This window comes from Lactuca virosa, chromosome 5 (assembly GCF_052849685.1).
Source record: "Lactuca virosa cultivar CGN04683 chromosome 5, Lactuca_virosa_CGN04683_v6, whole genome shotgun sequence".
Lineage (NCBI taxonomy): Eukaryota > Viridiplantae > Streptophyta > Magnoliopsida > Asterales > Asteraceae > Lactuca > Lactuca virosa.
Window position 1 is genome coordinate 262,375,952 of NC_136430.1, and position 19,839 is coordinate 262,395,790.

Here is a 19,839-nt window from a genome sequence, read left to right on the forward strand (position 1 = left end):
AAGCTTAAGATTGAATCATTATAGAGAGAACTTGTAATTACTAAGGATGAATGTATCATTTTGAAAGACAAATGTGAAATCACTTTCAATGAAAGGAATATCTTAGTTACTGATAATAAACGTCTTAATGCCATAATTGATGCTTTGCATAACTCTATTGATATTCTTGAAGCAAACGAACGGATGACACATAAATTTTGTCACCCATGGTCCAAAGCACCAGGTCTCGGTAGTGAGTTTCCGAAACCTGTTATTCGTCCCTTGAAAGAACTTCAAAACCTAACGTTTATGGGAGACATTCTGAACCATACTTATTCGGATACCCGTGTCTCACCTTTATAATAATGTTAGATATATGTTCGTTTATTAATTTAGTATGGATATAGTGTTGTTTATTTATCATTCGTATATTAATATTGCTCGATGATTATAACATTGTAACAATTATTTTATTTTTAGGCACGATGTTAAGGTTTTTTTAGAAAAAATAGGCCAAACATATTCTTTATCTCATGATCATGAGAAGACATATGAAAATAATGAACAATTATAAAATACTTACTATTAATTTTTAAGCTATGTTTGATCTTTGGTATTAAAATTAATGCTATATTTGGATTATATGGTACTATTAATGACCTAGACCGAAACAAAAAAAATAAACATGTTTATTTTGCTACATCATTCAAGTTAGAGGTACATGATTTTGAATCTTGGATTCGTCACTATGTGAATTTAATGTTTTAATTTCTCTTTTGGTGTTTACTATTGTTAATACTTGTTTTAAATGCTATTAAGTGTTGTGAATTCACTATTATTAACTTGTGAATTCACTCTTATTAAGTTATGAATCCAAGTTTGTTTTCTTATTTATTATAATATTTGCATAAAATACTAAGTTGTGAATCCACTGCTATTAACTTGTGAATTGAAGTTTGTTTTCTTATTTGTTATAATTTTGTATAAAGTCGATATTAATAGCTTTTTTTTGAACTGAGTTTAAAATGTGTGTTATTATGTTAGTGTTTTCTCAAAAAAAAAGGTTTTTTAAGTTGCGATTGTGATGTTTTAATGTTTCGTTAATTATTTAGTTTTTTAATGTTACTTTAATTGTTATTAATAAGAAAATATATGTTTTAAATTGTGAATTCATGGATTTTTATAAGTTTTAAATTGTGAATACATGATTTTTATAAGTTTTAAGCTACAAATGCATGCTTTTTATAAGTTTTAAGACGTGAATTTTGTATATTAAATTGTGAATTAACTGTATTAAGAGTTTTAATTTGATAATTGGTTGTGAATATATACTTTTTGTGTACTAATTTATAAATTTAATGTATTAAGCTATGAATTTTGTGTATTGAGGTGTGCTTTTGTGTTTTAAACTTTCAACTAACTGCATTAAGCTGTGAATATTTATTTAAATTGTGAAATTGACTATATTAAACTATGAATTTTTTGTATTAAACTGTGATTTTTGTATTTAAAAATATGAAATGACTGCATTAAACTGTGGATTTTATGTTTCAACTGTGAATTGAATGCATTTTGTATGAGTTTTTTATAATTTGTGTTAAAATATGAATAATTTATGTATAAATTTTTGTGTTAATTTTCTTATGAATATATTTATTTTTTTGTTGTATAAATTTGTAAGAATCCACAAATATTTATAATTGTTTTGCATTAAATTTAAAACGAATGAATTAATAGGCTTTATTAGATTGTGAATGTAATATTTAAGTTGTTAATGCATGACTTTATTTACAGATCTGATTTGGAAGAAATGACGGCTACTATGTTGATACAGCTGGTTGGTGGCGACATGTGGTCGTAGAGTTTGATTTTTTGACTTCTTTGAATTAGTGAATTATTATAACACAGTTTGTATTAAGTTGTGAATTTTTTGTATTAAACTATAAATAGACTATGTAAAGCTATATTTTATATAAGTTTTGTGTTAAAATATAAGAGCATATACGAATCAAAATATTATACTGTAAAAATTATAAGTTTGCCCTTTTCGTACCAAAAACACAAAAAATTAGGATTTTAACATATTTAATAGAGTATCGTGTAAACATTTACTAAATTAATTGGGGTTCTCAGGGTTCTTAATCTTTTATGGTTCTCATTTGAACCACTCCATATATATATATATATATATATATATATATATATATATATATATATAGGGTTAGGTTATTTTGTAGATGATATATATTGTGTGGATGTAAGGATTAATTTAGACCACTAGATTAAAAGAATAAATTGATATGATTTAAGGTGTTGGATATTAAAATATGGTAGCATGTATAGTATAATAAACTCAAAATGGTTGTAAGGGCAATTATGTCAATTTGGTTAACAATAAAATAAGGAATGTGAGATATTCTAGCTACTAACCAAACAAATACACCTGTTTTCTATAAATTCACGATTTAAAATTGATTATGAAGATTATGGAGTTAAAAGTTGATAAAGAACCATACATAACTTTTTGTTTATGCATTCTAAAAAAAATGAACATATATAACTTAAAGAATGAACATACAATAAAAAAAAATCATTATTCTGACAGAATGAATATACAATAACATGACCTTACTCATGAATGAACATACAATTTTTTTTTATTATGCATTCTTACAAGAGTGAATATATATAACTTCAAGAATCAACATTAATCATGCATAACTTCAAGAACCAACAATAATAATGAACATACAAGTATCAACATACAATAAAAAAAATACCTATTCTGACAGAATTAACATACAGGAACAAGACTTTACTAATGGCCATTAGTGTCATGCATGTCCCTACTCCACCAAATCCAGCACCAGCAAGAGCATCAAAGGTGGCACCCATGTAACTTCTTTTTTATCTAAAATTCGAGTTCATTCTTAAAGAACAAGCATTATAAAATAATAGGTATTCTTAAAGAACACAACTAAAGTTTCCTTCATCTTCTGGTTATTTAGGTCTGATCTATTTGCAGATCTACATGTGAAGAACATCACCCTTCCTAATTCTGAAAGAATATTGGCCTTCATCATTTTAAAAGAATATATTTCATCCTCTTTTTGAAGTCTTCCTCATTCTGAAAGAATATTGCTTGACCAAAATTCTGAAAGAATTTACAGGTTTAAAATAACATGTATTAGGTAAATCAAATAAATTACATTACTCTATGTGAAAATAAAAAATTTTAATGTCTGAAACCATTGACTAGACATATGGACTTATGAATCAACTTTCTAGTTACAAAATTTAACTCAGAAACCTGCCTTCTCAATTGCTACTATTCAAATCGATGGTCAATTAGATGAATATATTTAAAAAGAAACATAAAAAGTCAGGTTTTGAACTGAAATGGAATAAGTCTTCGCCTTCATATCACTGGAACTGTTCCAGATGCAAATTCTTATACAAAAATCCTATATATCAGTCCCTTAAACTAATTGGAAAGGCAACATACATGGAGAAAATTAAATTTGAAGGAGAAGCATACGTTGAAGGAGTAAAAGACATCGGTATGAGGGAAACGAGATTTCAATAACAAATCAGATTGTCAATTTGATATCCTCAATTTGTGACTTTGCTTGATTTATTGATGAATTTATGCTTGATTGGAGTCAACGTATCTTCATACATAAATGGAAGACGCTCTGCCATAAACAAAATCAGAATGGTCAGGATAATTGAACTCGAAATTAGAAAGATGAAGGTTAATCGCAATAGTTGGAGCGATGGAAGCAGGCTCGGCTGAGAGTGTCTAATCGCACACATAACAAATGGGTATAGGTCTTCTTTGACCAACACCATCATCGCCGGTGCAAGGGGAAACTTCGACCCCCATCTCTTCTTCAATCGCACGAGGCACAAAAAATAAGTCGGTTGAATCTGGATCTTAAACCCTAGTAACATACACACCAGATTCTTCCAAATGAACCTAGTTGACTTCTTTAACATGACTTTGTGACTGTCTGAATCATATGGTTTTGTGATTTTGTGGGTTAGAGGTGAAGATGCAATGTAGCGATCGGGAATTGTACGACTGAGTGGTGAGAGGTGGGTTTTAATAGGGTAATTTAGAAACCAATTGCTAAAATAAAGGGATTTCAGTTCTTAAATTTAGATATTAATTAACATATATATGTAATATTACAAATATAACCTTTTTGATTTAATTAATGATTTATTGTTTGCTAAATTTTGATTGGTCCCTACAACCACACAATAGTTATCAATCCACATTTGAACCTATATATAGGGCTAGGTTCAAGTATTTCTAGCATCTATTGTGTGCTCGTATGCACAAATCTGGACCAACGGATGGAATAAAATCAATGGTCATGATCTGAGGGTCTAGGATATTACAATAGGGTAACATGTACCATATACTCACACAAATTTCAACATAAGGGTATTTTAGTCAAGTAACCTATATTAAAAAAGGAAATTTTCAGATTTTTAAGGATAAGTAATTCTCTTAATTTTAAAAATCTGGATTTTTAAATTAATTCAATATTAATTCTAATGTAATTTTTTAAAATAAACCAAATTTATTCTGACAGAATGGCAGCCATAAACTAGTAACAATATTTTCGATTTTATTCTTACAGAATATAGTTCCAATTCAGATATTTTTAATAATTAACCATATTTAAGAATTCTACATATTCTTCATATATTCGACCTTAAATACAAATTCATACATATTTTTACAGAGTAATAGCCTTATACATTTTAATATAGTTACATAGATTCTAACAGAATATCATCAAAAATGAGTAAATTTCTTAAGAAATAGAATTCTTAAATATACAATTATTGAACATATTCACTTGATCTTCTTCAATGGTCCAAATAATCCACTTGATTCCAGCAATTCTTACGAAAATGTGATGTATTATCGTAAGAATGTAACTCTTTGCAAATATACTTGTTGTTGAATTCGATTCCAAGTCTTTCTCTTGTATGATTAATATTTGATTCCTTCTTCAAGCCATTTTGAAAGAATAACATGCATTACTCGTTAGTATTACCAATTAAGCAAATATACTTGTTATTAACAAGCATGCTTAAAGACATTATGATAGAATGCATTTATACAAATAAATTCTGACAGAATACAGTACATAATATTCTATAAGAATACATATACTTTATTCTACCAGATTATTACTTAGAGTCTAATAGCTATCAAAAAAACATATTTATTCTGCAAGAATGATACCATAAATATTCTCCCATAATGGTTATGATTAATCTTAAAGAGTATGAAATTAATTCAAAGAAATAAAACTAAATAATCATGTTTATGGAATAACTAACCATAAGCAAAGCTAAAATAGAGAAAATAAAGACCTCATTAGACCAACACAAACCATATTAACAAAACTACATTGGCTAATTTTCAAATGGATATAAAGACATCATGTGCAAATGAATTGATGAAATATTTGGTTCAAGCATTTTAACAAATAGCTCGTGGGCAAAATCAGATGCCGTTTTAGTCTGAAGCTAGATGCTAGTTTAGGAAACAAGAAAATCAAAGTTTTATGCTAATCCGGTCTTTTAAAAACAAAACTTAGAATGTCGAGTTTTGGGACTGTAACAGAATAAGACTTCGCCATTTAAGAAACATTAACAATCCATAAACTAACTGGGAAAGGAACAGGCCTGTTGAATTAATCAAGTTATGCTGGTCGATGCTCAAGATCGATTACAAATCCTGCTTGATGATCTTGATATATATTCATACGCGCACACATACGCCTATATACCTCGTCTTTAGTTCTTCGTGCCTTCATTCTTGCATTGAGTTAAAGAAGAGGGGTAGGCTCCTTGGTTTTTTTGCTTTGCGAGGTCACTAGTGTTTGCAACAATCTCCTTGTTCACTGGACAGAAAATCGAACATGATGGAGGTGAGTGATGGCAATGACTAGTGGAGGACCGACGATAAAGATTACCACTGAGGTTTTGTGGTCGGCAATTGAAGGATTTAGGGTTGTGGTCGAAGTCGGCGTTTTTCTGGTGATGGTAATGAAAGAGATGTCTAATTTAACAAACAAATTCACCCAATTTAAAGGATATTAAATTTTTTAAATATTTACCATAATTAAGTGTAGCAAAGATTATTATTATACCTTTTTATAATTTATTATTGAATTTATTTTTGTTTTATTCTGATTGGTTGTTAGAGGCACACAATACTTATTGAAAACATTTGAACCTAATTTTATATATATATATATATATATATATATATATATATATATATATATGTGTGTGTGTGTGTGTGTGTGGAGGGGGTAGCCAATATAGGGCAAGAGTGGGTCTTGACCCACCCATACAAAATTAAGGTTACATATATATGGTATGTACAATATATTTTTTAGTTAAATAAAAAGAATTAGAGTTGTGATATGGCCTATTCCATTCAAATTTTGAAATTAGTAAAAGAGAATACATTGTTGTCTATGTCGATTAAATTCCGTTTTAGATTATTTTAATAATGTAAGACAACATCGTGTGCAACTTAAAATAAACAATTTAGTTATGAATGCATATATAGTTACATTTTGTTATCGTTTGAAGAATTTTGCCACTCGTTCATATTTTGTATATTATTTGGTCTACCCTAAAACAAAATCCTAGCTACGCCACTGTATATGTGGTACATATGTGGTACCTTTGTAAAGCTTTATGGTTCCACCGCTGGTTAGACATGTTAAGGCTGCGAGTTCACATTGTATATTACAATTACATCGTTTGATTGGATGAATCATCCAATACATTGAATAATACAATTAAAAGGTTGTCAAAGAATGAAGAGACTTTTATTGCACATAGGGGCCATCTCGATTTTTTTTGGAAGAGATGAAAAAATAGATTGACGAAGCCAGACAAACGTGTTGGGACCTTGTTATAAATTTCCACCGTCTCAAAGTAACAAGAAAGACATGGATTGATGAATATATATACATTTTATCCGAAACAATATATTTAAAGAGATAATTGGTGAATCTAAAATATCTTTTATGACCTTATCTTAAAGATAACTAACATTTTCCGCAAGATGTTTGTTTACGCCACTCACATGAAACCACATGTTAGGTCGACCCAACTATTTTCCACTACATTATACAAACAAACATTCCATCCATTGTCTTATATGATGAACTTTTTCTATAAGTCCTAAACCATAAACATCAATTTCATATAATTCATATGATTTCACAAATTATTTTACAAAATATAAACTAATTCATAGATTAAGCAATTTCACGAATTCCATTTTTAGTTATTTTGCAATCGGGCATTCACCATTTTATTCGTTCCATGATTACACATTAACATTATATATCCCCACCATTTTATTCGTTCCATGATTACACATTAACATTATATATCCCTTTTAAACCGTAGGAAATGTCATAATTTCAATTTTGGTCATTGTAAGTTTTAATATGCATAAGTTATACTTTTGGTCCTTATAGTATTAATTTACTGGTCCTTATAGTATTAATTTACATTGACATTTTTTGTCTCTGTACTTTATAATTTAAGAAGTAAGTGAATTATATTTTTGTTCCATATGGTTTTTTGTGTACTGATTATAGTTTTGGTTCTATAGATTTGTTCATAAAAGAACAAATACCAGAACGCCCTCATGTTTACAAATTTTTTGTCGGTTTTTCCCTAAGTTGTTTTTTGTCTCCATAATAATTCATATTTGTCCTGTTTTTTCATTTAAGCCTTTTTAACTGATTTTGCTCTCAATAGTTGGTTACCATGAACAAGTTAGATGCTAGGTAAGCCTTCATCCCTCTACATCTCCTTTATAAGCTTTCGTCCCCCATAAATTGATGAATTTGTGAAGGTAGTTACATCCCAAAACTGAATCGTTGATGTTCTTCGTGTTATTCGTTTCTTTCCTGAAATCTCTGACAGCCTTTTGTAGTTCCTCATATTTGTAAAAAGTTGATGATTCAATTGCAAATCGAATTGAATATTCCTCATCCTAAAGAACCATATGAGAAATCCAAAAACGGAAAGGATTAAAAGCAAATCCACACTGATTCAACCGCCGATGAAAACCTACATATTGGAGGAGCCACCACAGGGGCTAGGCGCTACTAGGATTATCGGTGGATCTTGTAGAAACAAAGAATCAGCCTCCCTTTTTCAATTGATATTAACTATGGTGGCGCGACAATGATGACGATGTATATGATGTAAGAAATGGGAATGGATGATGATGGTTGTGTTCGTCGGGGATGGGATGGGATGGCGGTAGCTGATGGTGGTGCTGAAGATGGGAGGGTATGGCTGTGACTAACAGTCGTAGGAGGATGTTAACGATGGTGTCGGAGATGAGAGGGGATAATGGTGTATACGGGGAATGTCGATGACAGTGTCGAATGTGGCAGTTGATGAAGGCTGACGGTGGAGCTGAAAGTGATGGTGGCTACCTCTTTAATATGAATGTGGTTAAGAAGGTAATGGGGTCTTAAGGTTGTGGTTGTTGTATAATGTAGAAATAATTAGAAGATAACATGTATTGAGTTATATAATAAAGTTCAACAAGATATTCACAAAATTTCTAGCTTAGCGGAAAGAGTCTTGTTGTTGTGCTGGAGGTCACTGGTTCAAAACTTGCTTATCTCATTTTCTTTTCACTATAAGCCTTTTTATTTTTAATTAAAGTAAAACATGGTGACATGTAATGCCACGTCAGCATCACACTAGATCAGGTGTTACTAGTTTGACCTGCAAAAAGGTTAATATGACAAAAACTTGGCAAATTTGATGCATTAATGGACACAAAAACGACTTAAAGTAAAAAAGGTTAATATGACAAAAACTTGGCAAATATGAGACATTAATGGACACAAAAAAGAATTAAAGTAATCGACAACAAATTGCAAACTTGAGGGCTTTTATAATATTAACCTTTTGAATGAATTGTATTTTTAGTCTTTAGTTTTGGTCCGTTGTTGTTTGCATTGTTTTGCACTTTAGGTCTATTTTGAAACTTTTATAAGAAAGCTAAATTATAGTTTTGATCATTATGGTTTGCAATGCTTTGTACTTTAAGTCCATGCTTTGAAATTTTTTCATATGATAGTCACTATGGTCGGGAAAAATTATATGCATGGTCTAAAGATGTTACCGTCAAACCTTCTTTATTAAATGTTCTAAAATGAGAATTTTACCCACATTTTTGTGTTTTCTCATTTTAGTGTTTGTTATAGAATTATTTATTATTTGTTTTATTAGATAGGCCAGCTCTGTTTTTGTTTTTGTAATTATTTTATGTGTAAATATCTCAAATCTTTACTATCTTATTAAACATATTGCCTATTTCTTGAAATTTAAGAGGTATACCTATTACAACATAATGCACAATCTTATTAAGCTTACAATAAACGCGTGTACCTCTATCGCTACATGTTGGAAACACTAAACCCTAGCCTCCTCGACACAACAACTGATACCGTCAAACCCATCCCCTCTATCGCCTCTTCAGTTTCCGGTGGACCTCTGGTATCACCACCCTCGCTCACTCAAATGCTCTTCCTTTTAACCTGGCTAATCGACGCTCTGCAACTCTACGTTTCTTTACCTTTGTTTCTCTTCTCAAACCCCAAATCGTACTTGTGTCTAATGAAGATGCAACTTTTGAAACCCTATCTAGCCACTGTCATCGCCACCCCCTCTCTCGCCCCTCTTCTACCTTCTATTATGACGAGAAACCCTAACCGTCTCCACAACCCTAACCGTCTCCACATAGTCTCTACATGTTGGAAACACTAAACCCTAGCCTCCTCGACACAACAACTGATACCGTCAAACCCACCCCCTCTATCTCTCTCAGGTGTAATTTCTTTTTGTTTTTCTGTTGTTATTTGTCTCTCTCTATCTCTCTCAGGTGCCATTTTTATTGTTTTTTCGTTGATGCATTTTTATCCTTTTAGCTAAAGCTTGAAGAGTTAGTTCAGTTGGAAATGCATTTCATAATGCTACAAAATGTATAAAACGATGGATGTGTTTCAGTTTCACATAGGTGTTTCCGATTACCCTCTTTATATTTCTTCCAAATATTTAATTATCAAAATGCTTTTTTTTGTCAGAAATGGCTGCTACCCATGATTCGTGGAACTGAAAATCAAGGGCCTTATTTGGACTGTAAAACCAAATGAAGATGATGATCAGACCTCCACTAAGAAAGGCATCAATCAGCAGGTAAGGTTTTTTGGAGTTGATTTCATGTTTTTCCCCAAAAAGCATTAAAATCTAATCTTCTCTCTTACCTTGTGCATTTCTTTTTGTGTTTTCTACTCTCTGGCATCACAAACATCACAGGTCAACCCAGGTGTTCGATGAAATGTCTCAAAGAAACTTCATTGGCATATCTCTTTACCTGGTCAGGAAACTCTGCAGCCGACTCACCTATGACCAGATCTTCCTCTCGCGTTCAGGTAAATACAAATAAAAGTTAGATAACAATGTTTTTTTAATTTCAAATTATTTTTGTTGTTTATGAAGTTTAAAGTTTTTGATAAACTGAATGGTAGTCTTCAAAATTTTCAATAAGATTGTATCTAGAGGTCAAAGTTAGCTAAATACGAATCCCTGGTCAGAAGTTCTTTGCCAAGGCTTCAATTTCATAGTTTTTTTTTAATACATCATTTTCTCATGTAAAAATGGAGTTGCTGGTTAGCTTTTATGCACACTGTTGAGGTGCATTGGATATTGCTTTTAGGACTCTGTCAAGATGTGGAATTAACAACATTCATACTGAAGGTATAGCCAACACCAAATATTAAATATTATAGCTTACAGTAGTTGCTCTTGGTATATTGAAATTGGACCAATCATGAACTATATGTTTGTTTTTTTGAAATATTGATCAATTGAGCATAAAGGCAGGTGATAAAATTGGTTTGGCTGGTTATGAAGGTGTCACAGTGGAACTTTCAACTTTGATCAGGTTTCTCACTTAACCTTTCTAGAGTAGGAAAGCTTCACTGGTACTTCAAAATTTGGTTGCTATACACATCTGGAATACAAATACTCACTGCATATTGTGTTTATATTTATGTATTTATGTTACTTGAGTGGTTACATTGGTTGTCTAATTGTGATGTTTTTGTTTGAAACCATTGATAGAGAAAATTTGTTTGAAACCATTGACATAAAAGCTTTTTGCATACTATTTTCTGATTCAAATGATAATAAAACAAAATCTATACCATCTCTTATTTCTTAGTTTATTTTTTTTATGTATTTGTTCTTCTTATTGTGTATTAATATTGGGGTAGAGGTATGAATGATGTAATTGTTATTGGTTTTGTTGGGAAGTGCAAAACTAGAGCAAGAGAAAGCAATGGACAAGCTAAGCAACATGGTTTCTTGGAAAAGACCATATTTATATCATTCACTCAAAGAAATATTGGTAATTCCGGATCTATATCTCAAGTGCCTCTTTGTTTGTGTATTTTTATGTAATGATCTGTTCTTCTACCAATTTATTAACAAATTTGTAGATATTATTAGATTTTTTTTGTACTTATTCCCATCTTGGTTTATAATTATGTTTTTCCTATTTATACTTAATCTGTTTCGCGGTTCAAATCAGCTTTACGACATTTTTTTTTGTATTTTAACCAGATGTTTGTACCGGTTGTTTTTTATTTGCTTGCCAATGATTTTGATTTCGACTACATTTTCAAGTTTGAAAGTGATAAGGCTTTTAAGCATTTAGTTCAATACTTTAGAATAAATTTTTTATCTATTTTTTACTGTACTATTTAAAGTGGTTTATATAGGAAAATCATGAGTGTAATTGGTTTTTTAACAGCAACATAAGTATAAGGTGCAATTGGTTTTCTTACAATGACTTAAGTCTTTGACAAAATGTATATTCTTCAAATTTATAACGGCAACATAAGTTTTTTTGACGACAACATGGTTTGTTGAATCCTATTTTTGATACAATAACAGTTGACATGAATCATGAGTCTATGGTTTGGATCTAGAATGTGGTCAACTTGGAATATATAACAAGAAAATCAAATTAATGCTTTTCATCTTATGTTTCCGATTAAGTGTTTCCTGCTAACTGTACAAAATATCTGATATTTGCATGTTCTTTTTTTGATTGATGACAACTCTTATTTTACTGTACACAATTCCTAAATAGTAATCAACTTTTATCACTAGGTTTTTGGTTTTTCCTAATAAGTCAAAATATGCAGAAGAAACTCCCTTTTTTTGTTATGGGCTATTAGTGTTGAAGTTTTTATCTACTTATGCACTTTGGTGTCTTGCTGGAGCTGGAATATTGATTTATTTGGTACCCTAGGGATAATTATCACTCATTTTGGACGAAATTGCCCTTAAGATCTTTGTTATCCCTCATTCTTTGTTTTGTGCTGGAGAATGTGACGTTGAGCATTATGATCTTCTATTGTAAGTTGTCTTACAATATGTATGGTATCCTTTGGGGAATTATATTGCAATTGGACGATTTTACCCTTAAATCTCTTTTATCCATTCCTTTTTGTTTTGGGCCAGGGGAATGGTCATTGTAATTGGTTGTATTTTTTTTATTACATGTTTCAACTTTAGGTTCATTATTGTTAGTCGTCAGTGGAGTATTTGGATGTGCTTTTTAATAGGTTTGAGCAGTTGTGCTATCATGGTAAATTAAGACTCTCTTCTTAAATTAGCTATAATATTTTTTTTAATATTTAAACCTAGAATAATTAGATGTCTTTACTGTAGGAATCTGTTGGAGACTATTTTGGTGTTGCTAAAGTTATGGAGTTGATGCTTGTGCCTCAGAAGATCCTAAAAAGACTGCTACTAAAGTTGTGGAGTTAAAGTTAGGAGTTAATTGTGTAGTTTTGTTTTTGATATTTTTAAGAGAATAAATCTAAGCTATGTTATGCTTAAGTCCACTTGCAACATTCATTGATGTGTTTTCTTTTATGGGCTTTTGTTTCTGCATAACTATTAGAAGTTTTTTTATTTGAAAGAGGTTCTTAGTTCACTAATTATTGGGATTTTATCTAAGTTTCAATTATAGCGTCCTACTTCATATTATAGCAACCTACTTTGAACTTCTTAAAAAATGACTATTTTCATGATTACGACTTATTAAGCAAACCCACACACAATTACACTTGCATTTTACTGTGTTAAAACATTATATTTTGAAAAGACAATCCGAGTGTAACATTTTACTTTCAATAAAGGAATCTGTTAAGTGTTGGAATTTTGCATTATCAACAGAAAACTGTTATGTTCGTTTATCATATTTGAGGATTTATTTATATCATGATTACCAATTTTAACATCCTACTATGTATTATAGCATCATACTTTAAAACTTTTTAAAAGTACAGTTTTAATGATTATGAGATATTATATGGTTTTGTTTGTTATGTAGCTTTTTTCTGGTTAATTATTTTTAGATGAGAAATTTGGAGTTATCCCTTGATATTTCATTGTCATTATTTATGCTTTTGTCTTTAAAATTAGATATAAAAATGCATCCTATTCATTCCTATATTGATGATATTTTTTCCATGGATTCTTCTATATCCGTCTAAAGATGATATGTTTCCATTCAATCTTCAAAGAAAACAATTTCTTATTCAAGTATGTTTTGCGATAACAATCAATAAAGCTTAGCGACAAAACATTTGGAATTTAGGTATATATGTTCAACGATGATAAAATTTATACCTCAAATGTGGTGTATAAAGAAATGTTACGCATTAACATTGTACAGTTAACCATTAGTAATTACATGTAAACTCTTTTAAGTTTGTCTCTTTTTAATTATTATAATCTGATAATTAAAAACACATTATTGAAAATCTAGACATAATTACATAAATGGTCCTTATGCTTTCCCATATTTTTGGATTTTTCCCTGAACCTTTTTTTGTTAAATATATGGTCCGAATGACTTTCCCGAAAAGAAAACCGAAAGAAACTATTCGTACCCGCCGCTTGACGCGGGTAAACGGCTAGTATATAAATTACTCATTTTATATTGGTTTATTCAATCAAAATATATGATAGACCTCGCCACGGAGACATCCTTAGTTTTCAATTAAATAGTATAAGTTACTTTGAAATATGACTAATGTGACATCTAAACTTTGAAAAGTTACAATTTTAGTAAAGTGGAAAAGGAACCTTTAACTAAAAATGAAAAAGTTATTTTGAACATGGACTTAAATGGACAAAGTTCTTTTGTTAAAGACAAAAAATGAAAAAATTAACTTTCAAGGGACTAAACCTGTATATTTTTAAAGTAGTCTTAGGAATAATTGATGTAGTTCACTCATTTGTTTTTATCCAGAAAGCAGACGTTACGGCGTCATGATATCACATTACCATCAACACAAAGAGCAAACCACAGAAGAAAAAATGTCGCTACATGCAGAGATTTAGACACAGTAGTGTTGTTCGTTAGTGCGAAGGAGAAAATTTGCAGTAGGTTATGGAAGTTGATGATTGATGAATGAGATGTCGACCTCAGACTTCGAACGAAAACCGATTGAGGTCATTAAAGCCATCAACGGCCTCGAAAAGGTTGTTCTCCGTGAAATCTACGGAAGTCGTGTTGAGGTCAGCAACTTAATTTCATCTTCTTGCTCCGATTTGTCTATTTTACTGTACTTAAGGGTTTTGTGCCAACGAGTTGTTTATGGATTTGATCTTACTCGTAATAACAACAGTCCAGATCTGAAGACTTTGGATTACGTTGTCTCAGTTCAAAATACTTGTGGTTTTCTTTGATTTAAATATAGAGATTCATGACAATTTATTGCTATTTTTGTGGAATTTATCTAACTAGGGTGTAATTTATGTGTGCTTAATGTGAAATTTAGCTATGATAATCGAGTTTAATGTTACGCATAGTTAAAACTGTAAATTGAAAATCATGTAGATTTTTGGTAGGTAACTTATGTGCTTTTCAGAGCTTTCCCTTCTCTAATTGTGAATTAGCTCTATGTATAATTGTGCTTGCTTATGTTAAAGAATGATTATGGATGCTTGATTTAGCTATATATTATTAGTTGGATTAATTGTGCAGACTTTGCATCTTCATTCCTCTTTTTTCTTTTTTTCTATCCTGTAGGTATATTTGTATGGGGCCCATGTGACATCTTGGAAAAATGAGCATGGAGAAGAGTTGCTGTTTGTCAGTAGTAAGGTGTCAAGTCTGCCAAATAGTATAACACTTATTTCTTTTTGACTTAAATGCATACAACATGTCTTAATGGGTTAAGTCAGACCTCACTTTTACAATATTACCCTTGTGTTTGCTTCTTCCTTCATCCATAATAAATAAATATGTTCTTTCTACAGGCAATCTTCAAGCCTCCAAAGCCTATACGTGGGGGAATTCCTATATGTTTCCCTCAAGTGAGTGACTCCTTGTGTTTTGTTGCTATTTCTTGCATTTATTTCTTCTAATCTTGGAAACTTGATTTTTCTTGATGCAGTTCTCAAATCTAGGCCCTCTTGAAGCACATGGATTTGCTAGAAACAGATTATGGAGCTTTGATGATGATCCACCTCCTTTCCCAACTGATGCCACTAATAAAGTTTTTACTGATTTGATTCTTAGACCCACTAAAGAGGATTTGAAAATATGGCCCCACAGGTACATTTTATACAACTTTCTTTAATGCTAGAAAAGTTTCCTTTTAAATAATATCTTTCTTCTTCTTCTTCTTCTTCTTTTTTTTTTAAAAGCTTTGAGTATCGATTGAGGATTACTTTGGGACCTGGAACAAACTTGATGTTGACTTCACGTATCAGAAATACAAACACTGATGGAAAGCCATTCACATTCACATTTGCATATCATACATATTTTTCTGTTTCTGATATAAGGTACACCTTTTTTATTTTTTTATTTTTTAAGAGATAAAGTTAATTAGAAATAGAAATAGGAAGCTATAAGTTATATTATAATACATAAATACAGTGAAGTTCGTGTGGAAGGATTGGAAACTCTGGATTACCTTGACAACTGTCAAAAAAGAGAACGCTTCACAGAACAAGGAGACTCAATAACATTTGAATCAGAAGTAACTTTTTTTCTTATTCCTTAAACCTCAATCTACATTACTTAACCTAACCATGGGTATTTACGTCTTTTTAACCAGGTTGACAAGATCTATCTCAGCACACCAACCAAAATTGCAGTTATGGATCATGAAAAGAAGCGAACATTTGTCATCCGAAAAGATGGGCTTCCAGATGCTGGTCAGATTAATTTTTAATTAAATGATGTATAATTAATTATTAATTACCCCAATATACATAAAATAAAAATAAACCGTTATATTTTCACTTTATTTTTTGGGTTGAACCGCTATATTTTATTTCAGTCAATGAAAGTCATCCATTTTTAAAAGAAATTTCCACTTTGACCCCTTATTTCCATTTTAGCAGGTGTTAAAACTGACATGACTTCTCATTTACCTGCATGACATCATCTGTACTTTATGAAATACCATCTCGCTTCCTGAAATGACTTCTCAGGTTTACCTGAGAAGTCATTTCAGAAAGTTATATGTTGTTTTAGGAAATACATTTGATGCCATGGAGGTTAATGAGAAGTCATCTTAGTTTTAACACCTGCTAAAAACTGGAAATAAGGGGTCAAAGTGGAAATTTCTTTTAAAAATGGATGACTTTCGTTGACTGAAATAAAATATAGTGGTTAAACCGAAAAAAAGTGAAAATGTAGTGGCTTATTTTTATGTATATAATATTTCCCTTATTTTATTAATTAAAACCTGTTAAAAAAAATTGTATAGTGGTGTGGAATCCATGGGATAAAAAGTCAAAGGCTATAGTTGACTTTGGAGACGAGGAGTATAAATATATGTTGTGTGTGGAGGCTGCAGCGGTTGAAAAACCGCTGACATTAAAACCGGGTGAGGAATGGAGAGGAAGGCAAGAGCTTTCAATTGTCACCAAGAAGCTTTGAATCTTAAAAAAAAAAAGAAAAAAAAAATCAGTGGTTGAAGAAAAATATAGGCCTATGTATCATGGATTATATGGCCTATGTCTTATGTACAGGTATGTTGTGCAATACATATATATACATACATATATATAAAATTATAAATCATACATTAATACATACAGGTGTCTTGTTTCAGGTTTTGTATTGCATTATGTGGTTTTAATGGGAAAAAAGGTAAAGCTTCTATATTTAGACCATGGGTTATGATGCAAGTTGGTATATATGTTTGTTATACATATGCAATTAAATGTATATTGAATGGGTGGTTAAATATTATACTTTAGACACTTTATTAAATTTAAGATTATATATTGTCATTGGGGAATGTAAACATAGTAATATTTATTTGTTGTTTCTATTATAAGATTATATTTAATTTTCTTTTTTGTTAATATGTATTTTTGACATCTAATTGGTTATAACAACAAATAACAGGTTCAACAATTTAAGAGGTAGTCATCATCTATTTAGTGATTCAGACACAATAGTTTTCTTTTTTTTCCATACACATCAATTTATGGTTTATCAATTTATGTTTTATAAGATTGTACAACACAACATTTTAAAACATAAATTATTGTGAATGGAGAAAAACTGTTGTATTTCATTTTTTTATTTTGTTAACATGAATGATACATATAGCTGTATTGTAAAGAACCAGAAGTATTTTTTTCTTAACGTTCAAAAAAAATAGGATGCTCTAATAAAGAAAAAGTATATATATATATATATATATATATATATATATATATATATATATATATATGGAAAAGTTCAATAGAGAACCATTATTAATCAAGGAACCAATAGAGAACCATTATTAATCAATAGATACAAACGGATCAATCCTTTTCTACAAAACATCATATATTATATGGTATCATATATTATATGGTATGATCAATGGCGTTAGCAGATATATATTTGATTGACTAAAAATCTAATTGCTAGCTGATATATGTATCGATTTTATCAATGGTTCATGCTATCTCAGTTGTTCTAGTTGCTTACAATTCAAACATATTATATTAGACCAATAAATTCAAAATGTGCTAAATGAGCCTTAATTTGTTGCCGTTGAAACCCAAAGCAATCCAATTCTTTCCCCTTCACCAGACTGTCCATTTCCGGTACCTCAACACAAAAGGACAATAAGAAAAAGATAAAAAGATTAAAGTTATCAATTATGAATGTTTAACAACTGAGTCGTTAGAGTTAACGACACGACGATTAAAATTGTAAGGAAAACAAACCTAAAAGATGAGGGATGGAAGAAAAAAACCTTAGAGTCAAGCTCCTCGATCTACAAAACCACAAGGATCATTTATGTAATTTAGTCTTGAATTATTGTCCTTAAATGTAATATTTGATAAATAATTAACATAAAATTTTCCAACAAAGTAGGAAAATTAATTAAACTAACCACAACCACAACGTAATGTGTATTTAAAGAAAATAAATATTGTTTTTTTTTGGCAAAAAAGCCACCAATTCCGGAATGAACACAAAAACTATTTTTATGACAAAAAAATACACTTCAGAATAACATTTCGGACTCTAGACTAAAATTTCGGAGTTCGAAAAAAAACTATGAAATTTTAAAAAAAATGTCGAAATCTGATGAACAATTCCGGAATTAAAAAAAAAAGATCGTTCTCTTAATAAAATCTAACAAAAAGTTAAAAAACTTAGTAAAATGAAAACTATATACGATATTAGGATTTAAAATAAAAAATTTGATTGAAAAACGATCATATTATACACTTCGAAATGAATATTTCAGAAAAAAATAGAGAAATTTCTTTGAAAAAAAATTACAAAGCAGGAAAAAGATCTCTAAAATTTGATGAATAATCCATAATAAGACATTCATGAGTAAGTAGTTATATTTCAAAAACTGAAAAAATATATATATTTTTAAATATCTCATTTAAAATGGTAAGTTTAATGAATCTTCCAAAAAATATGATGTGATGATAAAAACCGCGTCAAAAACTAATTCTAATATCAATAAGCTTTCAAAAAACTTCCTATAAAATATATTATTTACATTTTAAATTTCCAAAACACATGGTTAAAACTTACAACATGAATTTTTTTTCACCATATATAATGTTTTAATGAAAAGTCAACTATAAACTTGAAATAAAAATTATAAAAATAGATTCCTATAAGAAAAAAAGTTAAAATATATGCAACTAATTCTTGTATTTAATTTATAAAAATGAACATGCTTTTACATTTCAATATGGTTACATGTCAAATTAAATGTTGCAACTTCTAAATATAAAAAAAGAAGATGGAATATAAAAATAATTGAGATGGAACGTAGGCATGTGCCTATTACCCTAACAAAAACCAAACTAAAAAATTCCAAGCTTTTCCGTAGTCGATTTTGTTGTCTCTAAAATTTATACATGTATTAAATTTAACTAATTTTGTTGTATATTATTGGATTTAAAACTAATGGTTTTATGCTTTCTATTCTTGGTTTATACAAAGGATTGTTAATTCCAGTGCAGACATTATAAATAGTTTCCGTATAATATATTTTGTGCTCAACAAAAAATGTTTTTTAAAAGGGTTATTATTTTGTGTTGAAGTGTAAATATGCGAGTTACGCGCTATGGACGTGAATATAGTTATATAGATAAAATAATAACTTCTTAGAAGTATTAAATATTTATACATAAAAATCCATTTTTAGTAGCAAAACAAACATTTAACTTATTAGTTTTATTAAGCGTTATAGTTTT

The 19,839-nt window shown here is 29.9% G+C and overlaps 2 protein-coding genes across 6 annotated transcripts; both read left to right on the forward strand.

Annotated features, from left to right (window-relative positions):
* Positions 1-9,452: 9,452 nt before the first annotated feature.
* Positions 9,453-13,095, forward strand: LOC145117529 (uncharacterized). 5 transcript variants are annotated; one of them, XM_079053822.1, is made up of 7 exons: positions 9,453-9,892; positions 10,149-10,260; positions 10,381-10,496; positions 10,728-10,821; positions 10,944-11,008; positions 11,380-11,473; positions 12,805-13,095. In XM_079053822.1, exons 4-7 carry the CDS (start codon positions 10,744-10,746, stop codon positions 12,901-12,903), a joined length of 336 nt encoding a protein of 111 aa, XP_078909948.1. In that variant the 5' UTR covers positions 9,453-9,892; positions 10,149-10,260; positions 10,381-10,496; positions 10,728-10,743; the 3' UTR covers positions 12,904-13,095. The 5 variants fall into 5 exon arrangements, 4 of the variants coding, with proteins under 4 accessions (XP_078909948.1, XP_078909947.1, XP_078909946.1 ...); XR_013712699.1 differs by having other exon boundaries at positions 10,381-10,821; positions 10,948-11,008; XM_079053821.1 differs by having other exon boundaries at positions 10,381-10,821.
* Positions 13,096-14,398: 1,303 nt separating this feature from the next.
* LOC145115180 (putative glucose-6-phosphate 1-epimerase) lies at positions 14,399-17,408 on the forward strand. The gene is made up of 9 exons (XM_079051406.1): positions 14,399-14,664; positions 15,179-15,253; positions 15,409-15,465; positions 15,546-15,706; positions 15,799-15,939; positions 16,034-16,136; positions 16,215-16,314; positions 16,872-17,136; positions 17,220-17,408. The coding sequence occupies exons 1-8, from the start codon at positions 14,554-14,556 to the stop codon at positions 17,042-17,044; spliced, it is 921 nt and encodes a 306-aa protein (XP_078907532.1). The 5' UTR covers positions 14,399-14,553; the 3' UTR covers positions 17,045-17,136; positions 17,220-17,408.
* Positions 17,409-19,839: the final 2,431 nt, after the last annotated feature.